Raw genomic sequence first — 19,073 nt, forward strand, 5'->3', positions numbered from 1 at the left:
GAAGTAAAACCTGACAGGCACACTGAAGTTCGAGCCTTTTGTGGACCTGTCCTGACTGTGTATCCCACCCTCCCCCATACCCGCTGGGATGAATTCTCTGTTGTTTGGGAGCCTTGCCCTTTCAGTGTATGTAAATGTATGTGGTACTGTTTTGCATGTTTACAGATTCTCCATAAACGATGCCTTGCCTGTTTTTTTCTGCACCTTGCTTTTTTCTTTTGGCATTGCCTTTGTGCGATTCAGGAGGGGTTGGCAAGTTTTTCATAAAGGGCCAGATTGTAATTATTTTAGGATTTGTGAGCCATTTTATGATCTCTGTTCCCTAGTCTTGGTTTTTTTGTGTGTTTTTTTTTTTGTTTTGTTTTGTCTTTGTCTTTAACGACCCTTCAAAATATGAAAACCACTCTTATCTCCTAGGATATGTGAAAGCAAGCTGCAGGTTGGATTTGACCCACGGGCCATGGCTTGCCCGCCCTGTTCTAAATCCCTGATTTTCAGTGCCAAATAGTATTGTACTATGAGTAGAATAATTTTTCCAGTTTTCTGTTGGAGACTTAGATTGTTTATAATTTTAAAAATACTTCAGTTCTCTTTAGATTTTGCTATCCCACGTGATTTTATGAGCATTCGTGTAGGTCTCCATGTTTTTCTAAGGCGTTTACGTAGCAGAATGGATGGGTTGCCAGATACCCTGCACAGATGTTTACAAAGAGTCACGTGTGGTATTTGCCACCCAGACACCACAAAACCTGTTGCATTATGCAGTGCTTTTAAAAATAGCCAAGACAGCTTAGTGTTACTAAGCATTCTGTTCACAGTAACTGGCTTTCCTGAAATGTCAGGTGGAAGTCACAGCCTACGCTCTCCTTTTTTATGACCAAGCCCCAGTTCAGTCTCTAGACAGCGCTCTCTGCTCTCCCAGCCGGACCTGCTCTCCACATCCTTGCAGTTTGTCCTTGCTCTCCATTCATTCAGCGGTTAATCATGACGTGACCTGGGGCTCACAGAGTCAGACGCGTTCACAGACCAGGAGGGCACATGAGGAGCCCGGCCGGGTGTGGGGGGGTGGGCTATGGGGAAAGGAGGAGGTAGCTGCCAGCTTCTAGGAACTTGAGCTCCATAGGGATAGAGGCTCCTGGTTTCGTGTTCTTTTTTTTTTTTTTTCCCTATTTAATTGCGGTACAATACACATAATATCAAACTTACCATCCTAACCTTTCCCTGTGTTTTTGCATAGTTTTTTTTTTTTATTGAAGTAAAGTTGGCATACAATATTATATTAGTTTCAGGTGTATAGCATAATGATTCCACAGTTATTTACATTCCTCCGTGCTCCTCATGGTGATGCGTCCCCATTGGTCCCCAACAAGGTCATGACAATATTGTTGACTCTGTACCCTATGCTGTACTTTACAGCCCTGTGACTTACTCATTATAAAACACAAAACAAACATCAGAAATATACTCAAATACAAAGAACAAACTGGTGATGAGTGACCTTTACACTTCTCCTGCAAGTCACTTCACTCGTGTAAACCTTGGGCTTCTTATTAGTGAAATGGAAGGAGCCCTAGTACCTCTGTCAAGGTGCTGTGAAGGGTATTTAAGATGAAGGATGTTCTGCTCACAGCACTGGCTCTGGTTCCTGGTAAGCTCTTAACAAGTGTTAGCTTCTGTTGGTGATCACAGGAGGCACCATACACTTTTGCGCAGATAATGAGGGAAGCTTGGGATCTTAAAAAGAGAACCATGGCTCTTGCGTGGAATCTGGAGCTGGCGTTGCCAATGTCTGGGTCACAGATTTGGTAGCATTGTGATCTCCTTGATGACCAACTTCATCTTTGGCTCGGTTCCTTGCATTAAATTACTAACCTCACTGTAATCAGTAGTTATTTAAGAGATCAGAACATCTAAGTATATATTATCTCACGGAGAATTCCTTTCCATGGAGTCAGAGCCCTGCCACTATCCTCGGGCAGGTCACCTGCCCCGTTTATGGGTTCCTCATCTGAAAACCTCCAGTGTTGGACTGAATTCTTTCTGTGGCCCCAGCCACTTCTGCAGAAATCCCTGCTGCTCAAACACGTATGGCTTTGAATATCTATTAGGGCTTGTTGCAAGAAATAGGAGTGTTGGGGTGGGGGGGAACGATTTTTTTCTGTTGCAGATTCTCTCTTAAGAATACAGGAATTTTTTCACAGTGACTTTCCTGTCTGAAAACATCAGGGCATTTATACAGGAGCTTAGTTGGGGTGGGGATGACATTGCCTTTGTTACTTAAATTCAGACAACTAGAAAAGGAGATTATTGTTCTTGGTTAGTTGATTGGAAATGTCGTAGAGTGTAATTATTTGTAACTGCTCCGTGGAGTCTTTCTGCATTTATTTCCTTCCCCGCCCATTTTTGTTTTCAATGCAATCCTTAAACAGTCTTCATTTGCCATGAATAAGCAGCTAACTTTAAAAGCCTTTATTCACTTGTGCGATTTAACAGAGTTCCTTTATCTGTCTTCACATACATCTCAGTGGGGAAATTCTAATAAGAATGTTCTTCATCGATGCTGATGCTGCATTTAAAGCAGCTGCAAATTGACTGTATCTGCTCAGTGACCCCAGCAAGCGGTGTCCCTAGTAATAGTGGCCTAAGAACTATTGGTCATGGTGAATGAAGAGAACTCCGTTAAATATTTTTTTTAAGTCCTTGAGCTCGGTCACTTATATAAATGGATTTGTTCAGTAATGCTAGTCACAGTGCAGACTCCAGTCTGTGTTCTGAGTGTAAATCCTTGTGCTTTAATGACATGATTTCAAACTTAGCTCCATCTTTTCTTTTATGTACATTGGGAAAAATAGTGGAGAATGTACCCTTCTGTACCGCTTGGATTTCAAGCGCACATTATTTTAAGCACCTAGATTCATTTTTTGTGTCTTTGATTTCACAGGAAATTATTAGTTCCTTGCCTAACATAATAAATGACAAATACGGAAGGAAGGTCCTCTTGTATTTACTGAGCCCCAGAGATCCTGCACACACAGTGCGGGAAATTATTGAGGTTCTGCAGAGAGGAGATGGGAACGCACACAGGTAAGAATAGTACAGTGGCTTGAGCCCTTTGTTTTCTGGTGTGGTTGCTTATTTTGAGTAGCTTACATTTCCAGAAATCTCCTCACGCATGCATATCCTCTATTGTGCTTCTCTAAAACTTGGAAGGTGAATCCCATTTTTAAGCCTGTAATTTTGGCAGATTCTTTAAAGTTTTTATCTAGAAAAGGAGATAAATGTATTGTGCCAAAAGAATGCCTCTGAGTGCCTGGCACAGAGTAGGCATTCATTGTGTGGTCCGTTTTGGTTTTGCTGCATTTATTTGTTTTAAACTGGAGCAATTTTTTTTTTTTTTTTTAATTTTACTTATTTTTTTTAGCTCTGGTATGGCTATCATACAGTGTTATTTTAGTTTCAGGGGTACAGTATAGTGATTCAGCAATTCTATACATTCTTCAGTGCTCATCATCGTAAGTGTGTTCTTCACCTATTTCATCCACTCCCGTCCCCGCCTCCCCTCTGGGTAGGTAACCATCAGTTTGTTCCCTATAGGTGAGAGTCTGTTTTTTGGTGTGTCTCTCTCTCTTTTTTTTTCTTAGTTGATTTGATTTATTTCTTAAATTCTGCATATGAGTGACATCATATGTTATTTTATTTGTCTTTCTCAGACTTATTTCACTTAGCATTATACTCTGTGACTCCATCCATGTTGTTGCACACGGCAAGATTTTATTCTTTTTATGGCTGGGCAATATTCCATTGTCTCTATACACCACATCTTCTTTGTCCATTCATCTATTGATGGATACTTGAGCTGCTTCCATAGTTTGGCCATTCTAAATAACGCTGCAATAAACATAGGGGTGTATTTATCTTTTCAAATTAGTGTTTTCGCACTCGTTGGGTATATACCCATTAGTGGAATCACTGGATCATACGGTAATTCTGTTTGTAAATTTTTGAGGAACCTCTGTACTCGTTTCCACAGTGGCTGCAACCAGTTTGCATTCCCACCAACAGGGTTCCTTTTTCTCTTGACAGCCTCACCAGCACTTATTATTTCTTGTGTATCTGATTTTAGCCATTCTGACAGGTGTGAGGTGATAGCTCATCGTTGTTTTGATTTGCATTTCCCTAATGATTAGTGATGTTGAGCATCATTTCATGTGCCTGTTGTCTTTCTGTAGGTCTTCTTTGGAGAAATGTCTGTTCATGTCTTCTGCCCTTTTTTAATTTGATTCTTTGTTTCTCTGGTGTTGAGTTGTGCAAGTTCTTTATATGTTTTGGATACTAACCCCTTATCAGATATGTCACTGGCAAATAACGCCTCCCATTCCGTAGACTGTCTTTTAGTTTTGTTGATTGTTTCCTTTGCTGTGCAGAAGCTTTTTCTTTTCATGGAGCCCCGGTAGTTTATTTTTGTTTGCATTTCCCTTGCCTCAAGAGACATATCTAGAAAGATGTTGCTATGGCCGATGTCAGAGAAACTACTGCCTGTGCTCTCTTCTAGGATTTTTATGGTTTCAGGTGTCCAGTTTAGGTTCTTAATCTATTTTTAGTTTATTTTTGTGTATGGTATGAGAAAGTGGTCCAGTTTCATTCTTTTGCATATAGCTGTCCAGTTTTGCAATATCTTTGTTGAAGAGACTGTCATTGTCCCATTGCATATTCTTGCCTTGCAATCCTTTGTTGAAGATTAATTGACCGTATAATTGTGGGTTCATTTCTAGGCTCTCTCTTCTGTTCCATTGTTCTATGTGTCTGTTTTTTGTGCCTGTGCCATACTGTTTTGATTCTACAGCTTTGTAGTATATCTTGAAATCTGGGATTGTGATACCTCCAGTTGTGTTCTGTTTCAAGATTGCTTTGGTCCTTCAGGGTCTTTTGTAGTTCCATACAAATTTTAGGATTATTTCTTCAAGTTCTGGGGAAAATGGTATTGGTATTTTGGTAGGGATTACATTAAATCTGTAGACTGCTTTGGGGAGCCTGGCCATTTTAACAATTTTTGTTCTTCTAATCCATGAGCATGAAATGTTTTTCCATTTGTTTGTGTCTTCAGTTTCTTTCAGCAGTGTTTTATAGTTTTCAGAGTATAGGTCTTTCACCTCCTTGCTCAAGTTTATTCCTACATATTCTTTTTGGTACAATTGTAAATGGAGTTTTTTTGCTTAATTTCTCTTTCTGCTACTTCATTATTAGTGTATAGAAATGCAGTGGATTTCTGATTGTTAATTTTGTATCCTGTGACCCTAACTCATTTATCCGTTTTGGTAGTTCTTTGCTAGTCTTTAGGGTTTACTCTATATCGTATCATGTCCTCTGCGAACAGTGACAGTTACACGTCTTCCTTACCAATTTAGATTCCTTTTATTTCTTTCGTGTTGTCTCATTGCTGTGGCTAGGACTTCCAGTACTCTTGAATAAAAGTGCTGAGCGTGGACATCCTTGTCTTATTCCTGATCTTAGGGAAAAGCTGTTTTTCATCATTGATGATGAGGTTAGCCGTGGGTTTTTGTTATATATGGCCTTTATTATCTTGAGGTATGTTCCCTCTAAACCTGCTTTGTTGAGGGTTTCTATCATGAACGGGTGTTGTATTTTGTCACATCCTTTTTCTGCATCTATTGAAACATCTTTTCTCTTGTTGATGCATTATTTTGATTGATTTATGAATATTGAACCACCCTTGCATCCCAAGAATAAATCCCACTTGATTGTGGTGAATGTTTTTTTAGTGTATTATTGGATTTGATTTGCTATTTTGTGGAGTGTTTTTGCATCTGTGTTCATCAGAGATAATTGGCCTGTGATTCTCTGTATTTTTCTGTAGTGCCTTTATCTGGTTTGGTATCAGAGTAATGCTGGCCTCATACAATGAATTTAGAAGCGTTCCTTCTTCTATTTTTTGGACTAGTTTGAAAAGAATAGGTAGTATTAACTCTTCATTAAATGTTTGGTAGAATTCACCTGTGAAGTCCTCTGGTCCTGAACTTGTGTTTGCTGGAAGTCTTTTGATCACGGCTTCAGTTTCATTGCTGGTAATCGGCCTGTTCAAATTTTCCGTTTCTTCCAGATTTAGTTTTGGAAGGTTCTATGTTTCTGGGAATTCATGCATTTCTTCTAACTTGTCCAATTTGTGGGCACACAAGTTTTTATACTATTATATTGTAAGCCTGTGTATTTCTGTGGTGTCAGTTGTTATTTCTCCTTTTTCATTTCTGATTTTGTTTATTTGAGGCTGCCTAAAGGTTTATCAATTTTGTTCATCTTTTCAAAGAACAAGTTCCTGGTTTCATCTGTTTTATTGGGTTTTTTTAGTTTCTGTTGTGTTTATTTCTGCTCTGTTTATTATTTCCTTCTTTATACTGGTTTTGGGTTTTTGTTGTTCTTATCTAGCTCCTTTGGGTGTAAAATTAAATTGTTGTTTTGAGATTTTTCTTGTTTCTTGAGGTATGCCTGTATTGCTGTATACTTCCCTCTTAGAACCACCTTTGCTGCATCTCGAAGATTTTGGATTGTTGTGTCTTCATTTTCATTTGTCTCCATGAATTTTTTTATTTCCTCTTTGATTTCTTATTGACTCATTCATTCTTTAGTAGCATGTTATTCAGCGTCCATCTGTTTGTGTTCTTTCCTGATTTTTTCGTGTGGTTGATTGCTAGTTTCATAGCATTGTGGTCAGAAAAGATACGTGGTATATGACATCAGTCTTTGAATTTGTTGAGACCTGTTTTGTGGCCTAATATGATGTATTAGGGAGACTTCCATATAAATTTGAAAAGAATGTGTATTCTATTGTTTTAGGATGGAATGTTCTGAGTATATATGTTAAATCCATCTGGTCTAAACTGTTATTCAAAGCCACTGTTTCCTTGTTGATTTGCTATTTAAATCATCTGTCTGTTAATGTAAATGGATTCTCAAAGTCCTCTATTGTTAATGTATTATCAATTACTTCCTTTATGTCTGTTATTAGCTGCTTTATGTATTTGAGTGCTTCCACACTGGGTGCATGGATATTTACAATTGCTATCCCTTCTTGTTGGATTGTCCCCTTTATAATTCTGCAGTATGCTTATGTGTCTCTTGTTACAGTCTTGTAAGTTTTAAAGTCTGTTTTGTCCAATACAGGTATTGCTACCGCAGCTATCTTTTTTATTTCCATTTCGTTGATAAATGCTGTTCCATCCCTTTATTTTCATTGTGCCTGTGTCTTTAGGTCTGAAATGAGTCTTGTAGGCAGCATATAGATGAATCTTTTTTTATCCGTTCCGTCACCCTATGTCTTTTGATTGGAGTGTTTCGTCCATTTGCATTCAAAGTAAATATTGATAGGCACGTACTTATTGCCATTTTGTTACTTGCTTTATGATTGTTTTGTAGTTCTGTTCCTTCCCATTGCTCTTTTCTCTCACAGTTTGCTGGCTTTCTGTAGTGTGGTATACTTGGATTCCTTTTTCTTTATTTTAGTCATATCTATTACCGGTTTTTAAATTGGGGTTATCATTAGGTTTATATATGGCATCTTACGCATCTAGGAATCTGTTAAGTTGATGGTCACTTGAGTTTAAACCTATTCTAAAAGCACCAAATTGTTACTTTTCTTCTCTTTCCCTTCCTCGTTTTAGGCATGGTGTCATACTTTACATCCTTTTATTTTGTGACTCCCTCAACTGATTGGTATAAATAGACTTAATTTTGCTGCCTTTATGTTTCCTACTTTTCTTACTCCTGCTTACGGTCTTTTCTTTTCACTCAGGGTGTGTCTCCTTTTGCATTTCTTGCAGGGCTGGTTTAGTGGTGATGAATTCCTTTAACTTTTGTTTCTCTGGGAAAGTCTTAATCTCTCTATTCTGAATGATATCCTTGCTGGATCGAGTATTGTTGGTAGCATGTTTTTTTCTTTCAGAACTTTGAATATATCACGCCACTCCCTTCTGGCATGCAGAGTTTCTGCTGAAAAATCAGCTGATAGCCTGAGGGGGCTTCCCTTGTATGTAAATGTTTTCTTTTCTCTTGTTTCTTTAAAAAGTCTCCGGCAAGTTTTGCCATTTTAATTACTGTGCGTCTTGGTGTGGACCTCCTTGGGCTGATTTTGTTGAGGTTCTCTCTACCTCCTGGATCTGGGGATCGGTTTTCTTTGGGAGATTTGGGAAGTTTTGAGCTGTTAACCTCTGTAAGTAAGTTTTCTGCCCCTTTTTCTGTCTCTTTTTCCGGGATCTTTATAATGCAAATATTATTACGCTTGGTGATGTTGCTGATTCCCTTAATCTCTTTTCATTTTCTATTGTTGTTTGGCTCCTGTGTTAGTGGGCCAGTGTGGGGCCGCCTAGGCTCGATTTGAGTCAGACCAGGTGTCTGCCACGGTGCAGTAGCCCCGACCTGCAGCGGTGCCTTCCCTGTGTTGTCCCTGAGAAGCTTTCCCCGGGGTGGGACCCGCTGTCAGACCAGAGGTCTTCACCCAGACCCTGCTGGCGCTGCCCTGGACTGCGTGTGGCTAACTCCCCCTCTCCCCCGGGCGGGAGTCGCTGCGGAGTGGTGCCGGCCCCTGTCAGAGCTGCTCACACACGGCCTCAGCTTGTGGCCCTGCCTCGGACGGTCTCTGGGCCAAGAGCGTGTTGGAGGAGGGAGGTCTGCAAGAGGACACGGTGGCGGTGGCGTGGAGCTAGTCTGTTTGGGGGGGGTGGGGCGCGCGGGGGGGCGGGGTCCCGGAGCTGAGGCCTAGCCGGGAGGGCTGAGTCTACAGAAGTGCTCAGAGATGGGGGGCGCTGTTAGCAAATCAGGTGGACGGTGTTGCGTGGGCACCGTTCCCACAGGGGTCCGTGGGCCTCGGCCAGGGGACGGGGGAGGGAAGTGGCGCCCTCCAGCTTCTTCTTTCCTGTAGAAGTGTCCCGAAGATCCCTGCCCCTCCATCCCAGGCTGTGAGCTTAGTAAACGGATTTCCCTCCCGCATATCCCAGGTGCTTTTCGAACTGCTGCTTCTATGTTGTGTATCTTCACAGGCCTTTTTGTCATGCTGTCTCTAAGGCGGGGACTCCGTTTTCTGTCACCCTCCCTGCTCTCCCAGAGCCAAGCATGCTGAAAGTTCTGGGTGTTAAGCCCCACCGATTGATTGTAAGAACCCATGAGATTATGCCCCGCTGATTGTCAAAGCCACATGTTTCATTCCCACATGTTACAGGGATTCGTCTTCCCCAGGCAGACACCCCGTGTAGGGCCCGCCTCTCGTGAGGGGCTGTTTCTCCCTCCTCCACCCCCACTGCAGACAGTCCTGGGCATCCTTTCAGCTTCCGACCCGCGTCTCCTCCCTTCCTGTCCTCACCAGTATGGCCTCATCTCTAGATTTAGCGGTTTAGACGCTGTTCTGCCAGTCCTCTGGTCGTTCTCTGGGCTGTTCACCCTGATGTGGGTGTTATCGAGTGTATCCACGGGAGGAGGTGGGCTTAGGGTCCTCTTCTGCCGTCCTCCCCGGAGATCAGTTTTGCTTTATTTTTAAAGCTATTGTTATCACACAATTCGATATTGTAGAGAGTAGAGTCCATAAAGTAGTCTAATCCTGTCTTCTAACTTGTTGTTGTTGTTTGGGTATTACATCGGGCAAGGTTCACTTATTAAGTGCTCATTCTGTGACAGGCACTGTTCAGATCCTGGAGACAGAAAGATGAAAGCGAGGTATCCCTCCCTTATAAGTTGCTTACTACCTGCACACCACAGCGAGAGAAACGATTACGCCAAGTTGGACCAAGACTGTTTCTTAAAAATGTTTAGTGTGTATTTATTTTTGAGAGAGAGAGAGTGTGTGTATGAGCAGGGGTGGGGCAGAGAGAGACATGCAGAATCTAGGGCAGGCTCCAGGCCGCCCGACGTGGGGGTCGAGCCCGCGAACCGCGAGATCATGATCTGGGCCGAAGTCGGATGCTTAACCGACTGAGCCACGCAGGGGCCCCTGACGCAGATTGTTTAAAGCCCGTAGAGGTTTTTGTGGTGATAAGATCACTGTCTTTCCTTCGCCACTCATCTCACCCGAGTGCCTCGTTCCCCACGCTCCTACAGTAAGAAGGACACCGCCATCCGCCGGCGAGAGCTCCTGGAGGCCGTCTCTCCGGCTTTGTTAAGCTACCTGCAAGGACACGCCCGCGAAGTGGTGCTGGATAAGTCTGCATGCGTGTTGGTGCCCGGCATTCTGGGAGCTGCCACGGGAGACGTCCAGCCCGCCATGAGCGCCATCGCCGGCTTGGCGGCCGCAGAGTTGCACCCGGGCGGCCAGGACGGAGAGGTAACGTGCTGTCGCGAGACGGGCGGAAAGCTGCAGCGTCGCACAGACGCCGGCCACCGAGATCAGGGCTCGAAGAGAACTCCGATGCTGACTGCCTCCCCGCAGCCCGAACCCGCAGCACATCTGATCCTGCGGATTCGGAACACGGTGCCGCTGCAGGGCTGTCCTTCTCAGAGCTTCCCGTGACTTCCTCTTACCCACAGAGTCGAGACCGTCGTCTTAACGCGGCTCTCTGCGGCCCGTGGTTGGCACCAGGCTGCCTTCCTAGCTTTTGCTGTGTTCTTCTCTCTGTTTTGAATTCACTGTGGATTCTTGCACCTCTCTGCATTCGCATGCACCTCTTTCCTCACCCTGGATGCCACCTGTGTCCCCATTTTGCCGTGCTGTCCCTGTAGAAAGCCTCACTCATCCTAGAAGTTGCCCAGAGTCCCTCTCCTTGAAGTCTTCCCAAGTTCCCTCCCGTTAAAAAAGTCCGCTCTTGCTGATAGCTCCCCTGCCTGCCTGCCTTGGCCCGGGACTCCTTCTGCCTTACCTCTTAAGTTCCTTGATCCACACGCCTCATCTGTGCTGGGCGGCGGTCAGCCCTGTTCCCCCATCCCCCAAAGCTTACCGTTTTGCTGAACACAACATAGAGACGAATACGTACCCAGATAATTACCCACTAGAGGATGGAGATACCTGCTGTAAAGGACACGTACGTGTTCTCTGGGGCCGTATGAGAATGGGAGCCAGCCTGTCCCCAGGAAGGCTTCCCCGAGGCAGTGAAGGTTACACTGAGGCCGGAGGATCGTAGCTCAGTGAAGAAAGGCAGAGGGAGGAACATGGGCCGCAGTTGGAAGGAGGGAAGGGTCTCGGCTCATTTGGGGACAGAGGGCTCGGGGGAGGTCAGCCGGCAGAGGGAAGAAGAGGCAGAGGTCAGACCGGGCAGGGCCTGTGTGTTGGGGAGTCTACTATCTCCTGCTGCGGGCCCTGGGTCTGGACCCTCCCCTCACAGGGCAGAGCGTAGAAACCGGCCAGGAGGATGTAGGCGTGATGAGTTTTCTCTGCAAGGGATGGAGCCCGTTGTCTCCGTGCTTGATAAGGAGAGATCCTAGGTGCTGTGGGACCCGTGGGGACCAAGTGTCAGTGTTTCTGCTGTCACGCTTCGTCCCACAGGTTCATTTGCACTCAGAACTGCCTATTGCAGCCTGAACAGTGGTTGGCAGGACGTCGGGGCGAGCGCCGTGTGGTGCTATTCAGCGTGGAGGTCATGAGGCCGCGCCTGAAGTGCCTTTTAGTGGCTCTGGCCGCGGTGTCCCTCTTCCTCTCAATCTGGGGATTGGGCTAGATCTCTGGTCCCTCCAGGCGTCAGGGCCACTCCTGATCATGACCTCCCTCCTGAGTGTTATCGAACTTCCAACTTGTCTGAGTCCTCACCTGTGTGCGGTGATAGAGAATGGACTGCCGGCCAAGGCGTGGCTGAAGACCGCTGTTTAAGTCCCTGCCTTCTTGCCCCCTTACAGCTTCACGTCGCAGAGCATCCTGCGGGACATCTCGTTCTGAAGTGGTTAATAGAACAAGACAAGAAGATGAAGGAAAGCGGAAGAGAAGGTAGGCTGTGAAACTTGACCTTCTCCTGTATCTCATGTGGAATTTCAGTAATTCCTGACGTCCCTGAACTGTATGCCGGTCATTTATGTTCAAGTGAAACTTGCTGAGTGTTTACGAATGATGTCTATGAACGAGAAGTAACTTAGGGGTTGCAAATAATGCTCTAGTAGATGTTGGAAATTTATGTCCCATAATCCTTTAATTTCCTTTCTCTGTCCACCCTCCCTCACTGTCTCACCTCCCTCGCTACTTCAGGCTTCGGATCTGGCTGGCCAGAGCCCTGAAATGCCATTCTGTTCCTTGAGGGGGTGGGGGCGGGAAGGGGGGGAAGATTTGTGAGTGTCACTACCCCCAGCTGAAAAGTGTATTTATCTCTACTTTGGAGGAAAGGATAAGCAGAAAAAAACTATCCTTATCAGAATTTTGAGCTAATGCCTGTTTGGCATTGAAAATACATATGACCAAAGAGCAAGCCAGTGCTTGGCCACTTGCTGCTCTGCAGAAAGTCAGCTTTCAAGAGAAGGACAGCCTCTTTTATCCACCTGAAAAGTGGCATCCCATTCCTGTCTCAGTCCTGTCTTTGACCAGACCTTCTGTTACTGAGTTCGAGCTCCATCCAGTATTGTAGCCACTGAAGGGCTTTCCCAAACCCTCACTGTGTCTGGACAAAGCGACAGATCACGAATTTCTGTCTTGAGGCAAGTTGCAGCCTGATGGCTAGTGGGGCGATCAGTACAGTAGTACAGTTGTCACTTCTCACTCTCCCTTGAAGATCACAGACTTGGGGCTGTTTTTCATTGCACGCTTCCCGTAAAGGAGACAGCTTGTAACACAGTTTGAGGGGAAAATAATGTATTGAATCATCTTTTTCATTATTAAGAATTCAGTGCTCTGTTGAGCTGAGTTTATGTCAGAAAAGTTGTCTGGTTTACTTTTAAAATCCAAAGAATTTTCAAGTGACTTTTGTCCCTAATTCGGTTACACTGGCAGCCTTATAACATGCTTGTGTGGACCTGCCGTGTTCCTCACATTCACGGAGCTCCGAATGGGCATGGCTGGCTGTCTTGGTCCTCTGTCGCCGTGTAACGAGCCACCCCAAAACTTGGTAGTTCTCAAACAACATCTGATCGGGGTTTGGTTTTGTTCTCCTCACTGTCACCTGGGGCAGCTCGGCTTAGGGTCTGAGTATCTCTGCACTTGGGCGATGGCTGGCGGTGGCCAAGTCCAGCAGCCTCGTGCCATCCTGCCAGGCTGCTTGGGCTTCCTCACAACATGGTGGGTGGGCTCTAAGAGAAGAAAGCAGGTGCGTGGTGCTTTTATGATTTAGCCATAGAAGTTACTTAACATTGCTCTTTCCCTTCTCTCTTGGTTAAGTCCGTCACAGACCCACCAGAGTTCAAAAGAAGACATTGATTCCAGCTCTGGGTGGGGGTGGGCGTGTGCAGCATTCTAGAAGAGCACACAGGACAGGGATACTGTCATGGTCAGTCACCTTTGGAAAACACCATCTGCCTCACTGGCCGATTGCTGTCCTTCGACCTGTGCCGTGAAGAGCTAAATGACCGTAGGCCTCTTGGCTTTTAAAGGGTCCTCACATTTGAGTATCTTCTGAGTGAATTATATATGCAACCACCCAAGATACTTACCTTCAAGATAGGTTTGCCTTCACTTCCATCTGTAGCCAACCCTAGCTTTCAGAATTTCTGCTTTGTCCAAGAATTAGTTACATACACTTCCATCGCACGGTGAATAAGATAATATACCAAGCCCTTGGGAATCTGATAATGACAAGCAAGCTAATAACACAAGATGAGTAACATTTTTGACGGGTGAATGGCTAGCTTTGTAGACAGAAATTACCAGGTGTCAATCACAATAGTCACGTGACCACTAGTCACCTCCTGAGTGAGCATTTTTCACGAGGGAGAACTTGCTCTCATCCAAGCACGAGGTGTTGCTGTCAAACATTCACTTCCTGAATGCCTTTCAGGTCAGGGTTAAATCATTAAATAGTACAAAGAGAAGCAAGCACGACCAAGTGCTCATTTTATAAGAATTCATTGTTTGTCCTCAGTAATTATTTCTAAACAAAGTCTAAAACCTGGATCAGAGTAGAAGGAAATGGCTGTATTGGAAACACATTAAACAGGGGTGCCTGGGTGGCTCCGTCGGTTGAGCGTCCGACTTCGGCTCAGGTCGTGATCTCACGGCTCGAGAGTTCAAGCCCGGAGTCAGGCTCTGTGCGGACAGCTCGGAGCCTGGAGCCTGCTTCCCATTCTGTGTCTCCCTCTCTCTCCACCACCCCTGCACTCTGTCTCTCTCAAAAATAAATAAAAAACATTTTGTAAAAAAGAAGAGAATTGTAGGACATTAATGGCTTTTTAAAATAAAAATGAGGGGCACCTGGGTGGCTCAGTCAGTTAAGCGCCAGACTTCAGCTCAAGTCATGATCTCACAGTTTGTGGGTTTGAGCCCTGCCCACATCACACTCTGTGCTGACAGCTTGGAGCCTGGAGCCTGCTTCGGATTCTGTGTCTCCTTCTCTGTCTGCCCCTCCCCCACTCACACTCTGACTCACTCTGTCTCTCTGTTTCTCTCTCTCTCTCCGAGAAATAAACAAAAAAATTTAAAAACACACATCAAGTAAATCAGAGCTGGAATTTTTAGTATTAAGGAAGATTGAGTCAGAACTCTCTTTATTCACTTTTTTATTAGAATATTTGTAGATTTAAGGGCAGTAGAGAAGTAGATTGGGAGTTTAAATCTTGGTGTGATGTTCACTAAGCTTCAGTGTATTTTTCAATTTTTCAGGTTGTTTCGCAAAAACACTTGTAGAGCATGTTGGTGTGAAGAACCTGAGGTCCTGGGCCAGTGTAAACCGAGGTGCCATTATTCTTGCTAGGTACGTACGTGTGTGCCTTGGCCGGAGAGGCCCCTCCTCCTGCCCGTTGGCGCAGAAGCCCCTTCCTCCACATTCTTCCTTGGGTCTGTCCTTGGTGTCTGATCGCTGGCCATCGCTCCCGGTCCCTCAGGGTGCATACGGGCACAACAAATAGCAGAGGCCAGACGTAACTCTTTCAGTCGGTTCTTAAAAGTTTATTTTACGGCTTTGACCAAAATAGAATTGGATTCTCTCTCTTGCTCCCTCGCTCTACTCAGGAAAGCGCTTTACCTCTGATTAACATGTAGGGGTCACTTTCACGGCCTTCTTTCCTCCCCAGGTTATGGAGCCCTCCGACACCCGATTATTATAAATTATGTAATTCATAGGATTTGCCAAGTATATACGTTTTCTGGAACATTATTACGGCCATTGGGAATTATAGATCTCAAAAAAAAAAAAAAGGAATCTGTAGCAACTAGTTCACCTTTTGTCATTTCGCGTTGGTTGGGCTTAAACTGTACGTTCCGAAGTAATAAGCCATCAGTCCGGCCAGCGTCACATCTCCTCACCTGGTCCTTGTTCCTGGAAGGCTGTGTTGGCAACCCCTGGACATTTTGCCTTTTGACCCTCCTCGTGCATATGCACGGTCTCCCCCCTCACACACCCTTCCTGCCTCTGGCAGCCACCTATCTGTTCTCTGTATTTATGAGCTGGGTTTTGTTTTGTTTTGCTTTTCTTTTTGTTTTAAATTAGACTCCATGTGTAAATAAGAGATCACACAGTGTATCATTTGATTGTTTCATCACATTTATGGTTTCGACCAAAATTGTAATTGCATTCTTTTTAACGAATTAGTCTTGTCCCTGTGAAAACTGACAAAGTTGCTTTTTAAATCATGCCTGACTTTACGTGTCATTTTTCTTACTTTCCAGTATTCTTGAAAGGATTCTGGGAGCATTTGCTACTGAAGTCTGCATGCTAATTGTTTATTTCTAATTAAAATGATAGAATACTGATGATTTGTGAATTGAGGCATGTGCTCAACTTGTCTGTTGTTCTCCAGAGTTACTTGGAGTTTATAATTAACAGGTCATTGAAACTTACGTACTTTCTGTTCCTGGATGTGAAACCCTTTTATTAACAGCATTCATTTAAAATAGATTTGTTTGTTATTGTGAAGTAATCACTGCTGATTTTTTTTTTCCCCTGCTGTGTTACCGAGGTTTGGAAAAGGGGATACGTTTGAATTTCCCACAGTATGTCACATGCAGCATGCTGTGTAATTTGATCTGTTTTGTTTGTAAAAGTTAGAAGTCTTTCTTCGGTCTACAGTTTGATTTTGGTACACATACACCCATAAACACGGTCCATACAGACATCCGTTACTTCAGGTAGATCAGGATCTCCAAATATATGGGTGGTGCGGTTCATTTTGTTCATTTTTTATGAAAATTAGTTCATTTTCCAGTTGAAGTTGAACAGCCAGAATCCATTAGCCGAAACATGAACTTTTTTAATACGAGTTTCTTTACCAGGCGTTTGGAGTGTTAACACCTACTGACATATTCTTTCATTAACGCTCAATTAACTAAAAATTTCAACCATGCCCATGAAATTAATTTGTAAAGATTGCTCATCAATCAAAGCTGCTCTTGGGTGGATTTCAAACATTAGAAGGATACTACAGATTTATTTTGGAACATTGGCATGTAAGATATTTGAGGTTGTGAAGGGGTGCTGAACTACAATAACCTAATAATTGATATAATAATCAGTTTTAATGGGTTTAGAACAGTCATGTGCTTGACTTGTTTGGTAAAATTCTCCGCTCGTGTATTTTACTTCAAACTTGTGCAGTATTCCCTAGATCTTTTTTACAGTAAGTGAAAAGGCATCCTTGGTGAGAAAGAGTATCAGCCTTGTCGGCTATCTGAAAAACGACTCGGGGCAGCAGAATCCTCTAGCACTTAGATCATCGTGGGTTCTAGACACCCTGCCTGGGTTTCGATCCCAGCTCACTGTGCGGTCTTGGGCAAATCACTCAGCTTCTGTGGACCTTCATTTTCTTGGTTGTAAAATTAGATTAGTAATAATCATAGGCTGTTATGCAAACTATAGGAGATGGTGTATGTAAAATTCTTAGCTTTACGTCCAGCGCGTGTGTTCAGGAAATACTTTTATTACGTCTACGCGTAGTGTGAGTGCGTGCTTAGCCAGAAACTACCCGGTGAGTCACGAATCTGTTAAAAGGGCACTTTACTTCGCACCTTTGCAAGTGGCAAGCTGGGCCTTGTCCCCCGCCATCGACAGAGTGCTGCTCGGTGCTGCTGACCTAACCGTCCTCTTTGTGGACGTGCCGCAAGTTATCAGGACCAGGGACTTGGGGAAATGCCAAGTGGTTTGTTTCTAGGATGTGTTTCTGAGGTCAGCGTTAAATGTGGTCGTGCAGAAGGGGGGAGCCCTGGTCTTCTACAGTCGGGTGCCTGTGCCCCAGCCCCTATTTAAAGAGAAAGGGGTCTCGCGGGCTCTTGGTAGCAGTCTCTGGGACTCCGTTCCGTGTGGGGATAGGGCTCCAGCAGGCTTCCAGGAAGCAGAGCTGACTGGTTTGTTTTAGCGGCTCCCATTCATGAAGTACTCGCTAAGTGCCGTGCCCTGGCGAGGTGCCTCCCATATGTGATCCTTTGAGCCTCAAGAAGTCTCTCCAGTAGGGGGTGGCTCGTGTTGTTGATCCCGTCTCTAGGTCAGGAAACAGACATTTTAAATAGCACGCTCTGGCGGGTACAGTTACCGAGTGGCTGAGGGAGGTTTCAAATCTAGGCCCTTGAGCTCCTCACCCTTTTGGATGTTTTAGCCACGGAGTTTAGAAGGAAGGCTCTTAGCTGCTTCCCTCTCGGGCCCTCCACCTTTCCTGCGTGGCCCCTGGTCACTGGTGCTACGCGGTCGCTCACGGAAGTCTTCTCGGTCATCTGTGTGCCCCATGGTACCGTGAAATAGAGAAGTAAAACGCAAGGTTTCTGTTCTTGAGTTTCATCTGGGTAGGAAAGAGGGGCTAGAATCCATGCAGTAAACACATTTAAGACCGGGTGTTGGTCCTAAGATAACCAGCGAATGTAGGACCCATTCTGTACGGAACGGAGTTCCGTGTGATCTGCCAGCAAGATTATAAAACGTTTTCTATTTACGTGCTCTCAGAATATAGGCTCCCAGCCCCCCTCATTCATCTGGTGAATTAAAAAGATGTGTTTATGATTGTCAGGCTTGTCTCACAAATCGGTGAACTTTTTCTACCTTGGGTGGAGATAGTATTGGCAGACGGTTAGGGGTTTTTATGAAATGTCATTTTTTTATTGGTTGATTGTTGTCTTCTCAGCCTTCTCCAGAGCTCCGATCAAGAAGTTGCAAACAAAGTCAAGGCCGGACTCAAAGGCCTCATTCCCACATTGGAGAAAAACAAAAATGCCAGCAAAGGAATAGAAACGCTGCTTGAAAAACTGGCCGCATAGTGGAGATAGTCCAGAACAGAATGGAATCTTCTTTCCTGTTCTCTTTTCCCAGAGCGGGAAAGAAGGGCCAGGGGCCGCCTTCCTGGGAGTCTGGGTGCTCTGTATATGTGCTTCTTCTTTGTATAAGAGTCTATTTATAAAACAGTTTTCTAAAAATGGTCTTTTTTTTTTTTTTTTAAATCCCAGCCAAGTCTTCTGTCTTCGGAGTGCTGAGCAAATCACACGAGGCTGTGACGTAAAAGGCTTACCCATCGTATACAGGGGGACCAACCAGATACATCCCAAGTAGAAGCAAGAGTTGATTCAAGGGAGAAGAGGTCTCCTTGAGCAGTGGTCTGAGAGGGCTTCAGGGAGGGGGTGGCACTTGGGGACCTTGAAGGAAGTCAGGGTGTAGAAAAAGGGAGCCCTGGGGAGTCTGTTGGGAGCGGTGAGGTGAAAATTAGGCGTTTTGCAGGCACTTCAGGAAGCCTTACGCCCCAGAGACAGGATGGCCTGAGGCGACAGCAGCCGCCACATTCCCTGCTGCTTTGGGGATTGGGTTTTGGGTTAGATTTTGTTGGCCAGGCATTCAGATAAGGTCAGGCTCCTGAGAGGAAATGTGCTACAAGAATGAGGGGGTCACAGTGGGGGCTGGGTGAAGGTCAAGGTCACTGGGAAAGTCTCCCTATCTTGGGAGCCGCGCCTTCCCAGTAAATAGCTCCCTGTGATCAGGCGTTTTTCCTTAGGACTTTGCCTTAAGCAGCTGAAGACTTGACAGGGTTTGAGTTAGAAGAAA

At 44.7% G+C, this 19,073-nt stretch overlaps 1 protein-coding gene across 1 annotated transcript in view; it reads left to right on the plus strand.

Moving 5' to 3' along the window:
• Positions 1-18,454, plus strand: part of PUM3 (pumilio RNA binding family member 3) — a 38,396-nt gene extending 19,942 nt beyond the window's left edge. The window contains exons 13-17 of the mRNA XM_030293398.1: positions 2,942-3,084; positions 10,099-10,321; positions 11,824-11,911; positions 14,723-14,813; positions 18,166-18,454. Coding sequence (XP_030149258.1) covers positions 2,942-3,084; positions 10,099-10,321; positions 11,824-11,911; positions 14,723-14,813; positions 18,166-18,298 — 678 coding nt within the window. The 3' untranslated portion in view covers positions 18,299-18,454. The remainder of the gene's footprint in view (positions 1-2,941; positions 3,085-10,098; positions 10,322-11,823; positions 11,912-14,722; positions 14,814-18,165) is intronic.
• Positions 18,455-19,073: the final 619 nt, after the last annotated feature.

The sequence above is a fragment of the Lynx canadensis genome, chromosome D4, assembly GCF_007474595.2.
Source record: "Lynx canadensis isolate LIC74 chromosome D4, mLynCan4.pri.v2, whole genome shotgun sequence".
Lineage (NCBI taxonomy): Eukaryota > Metazoa > Chordata > Mammalia > Carnivora > Felidae > Lynx > Lynx canadensis.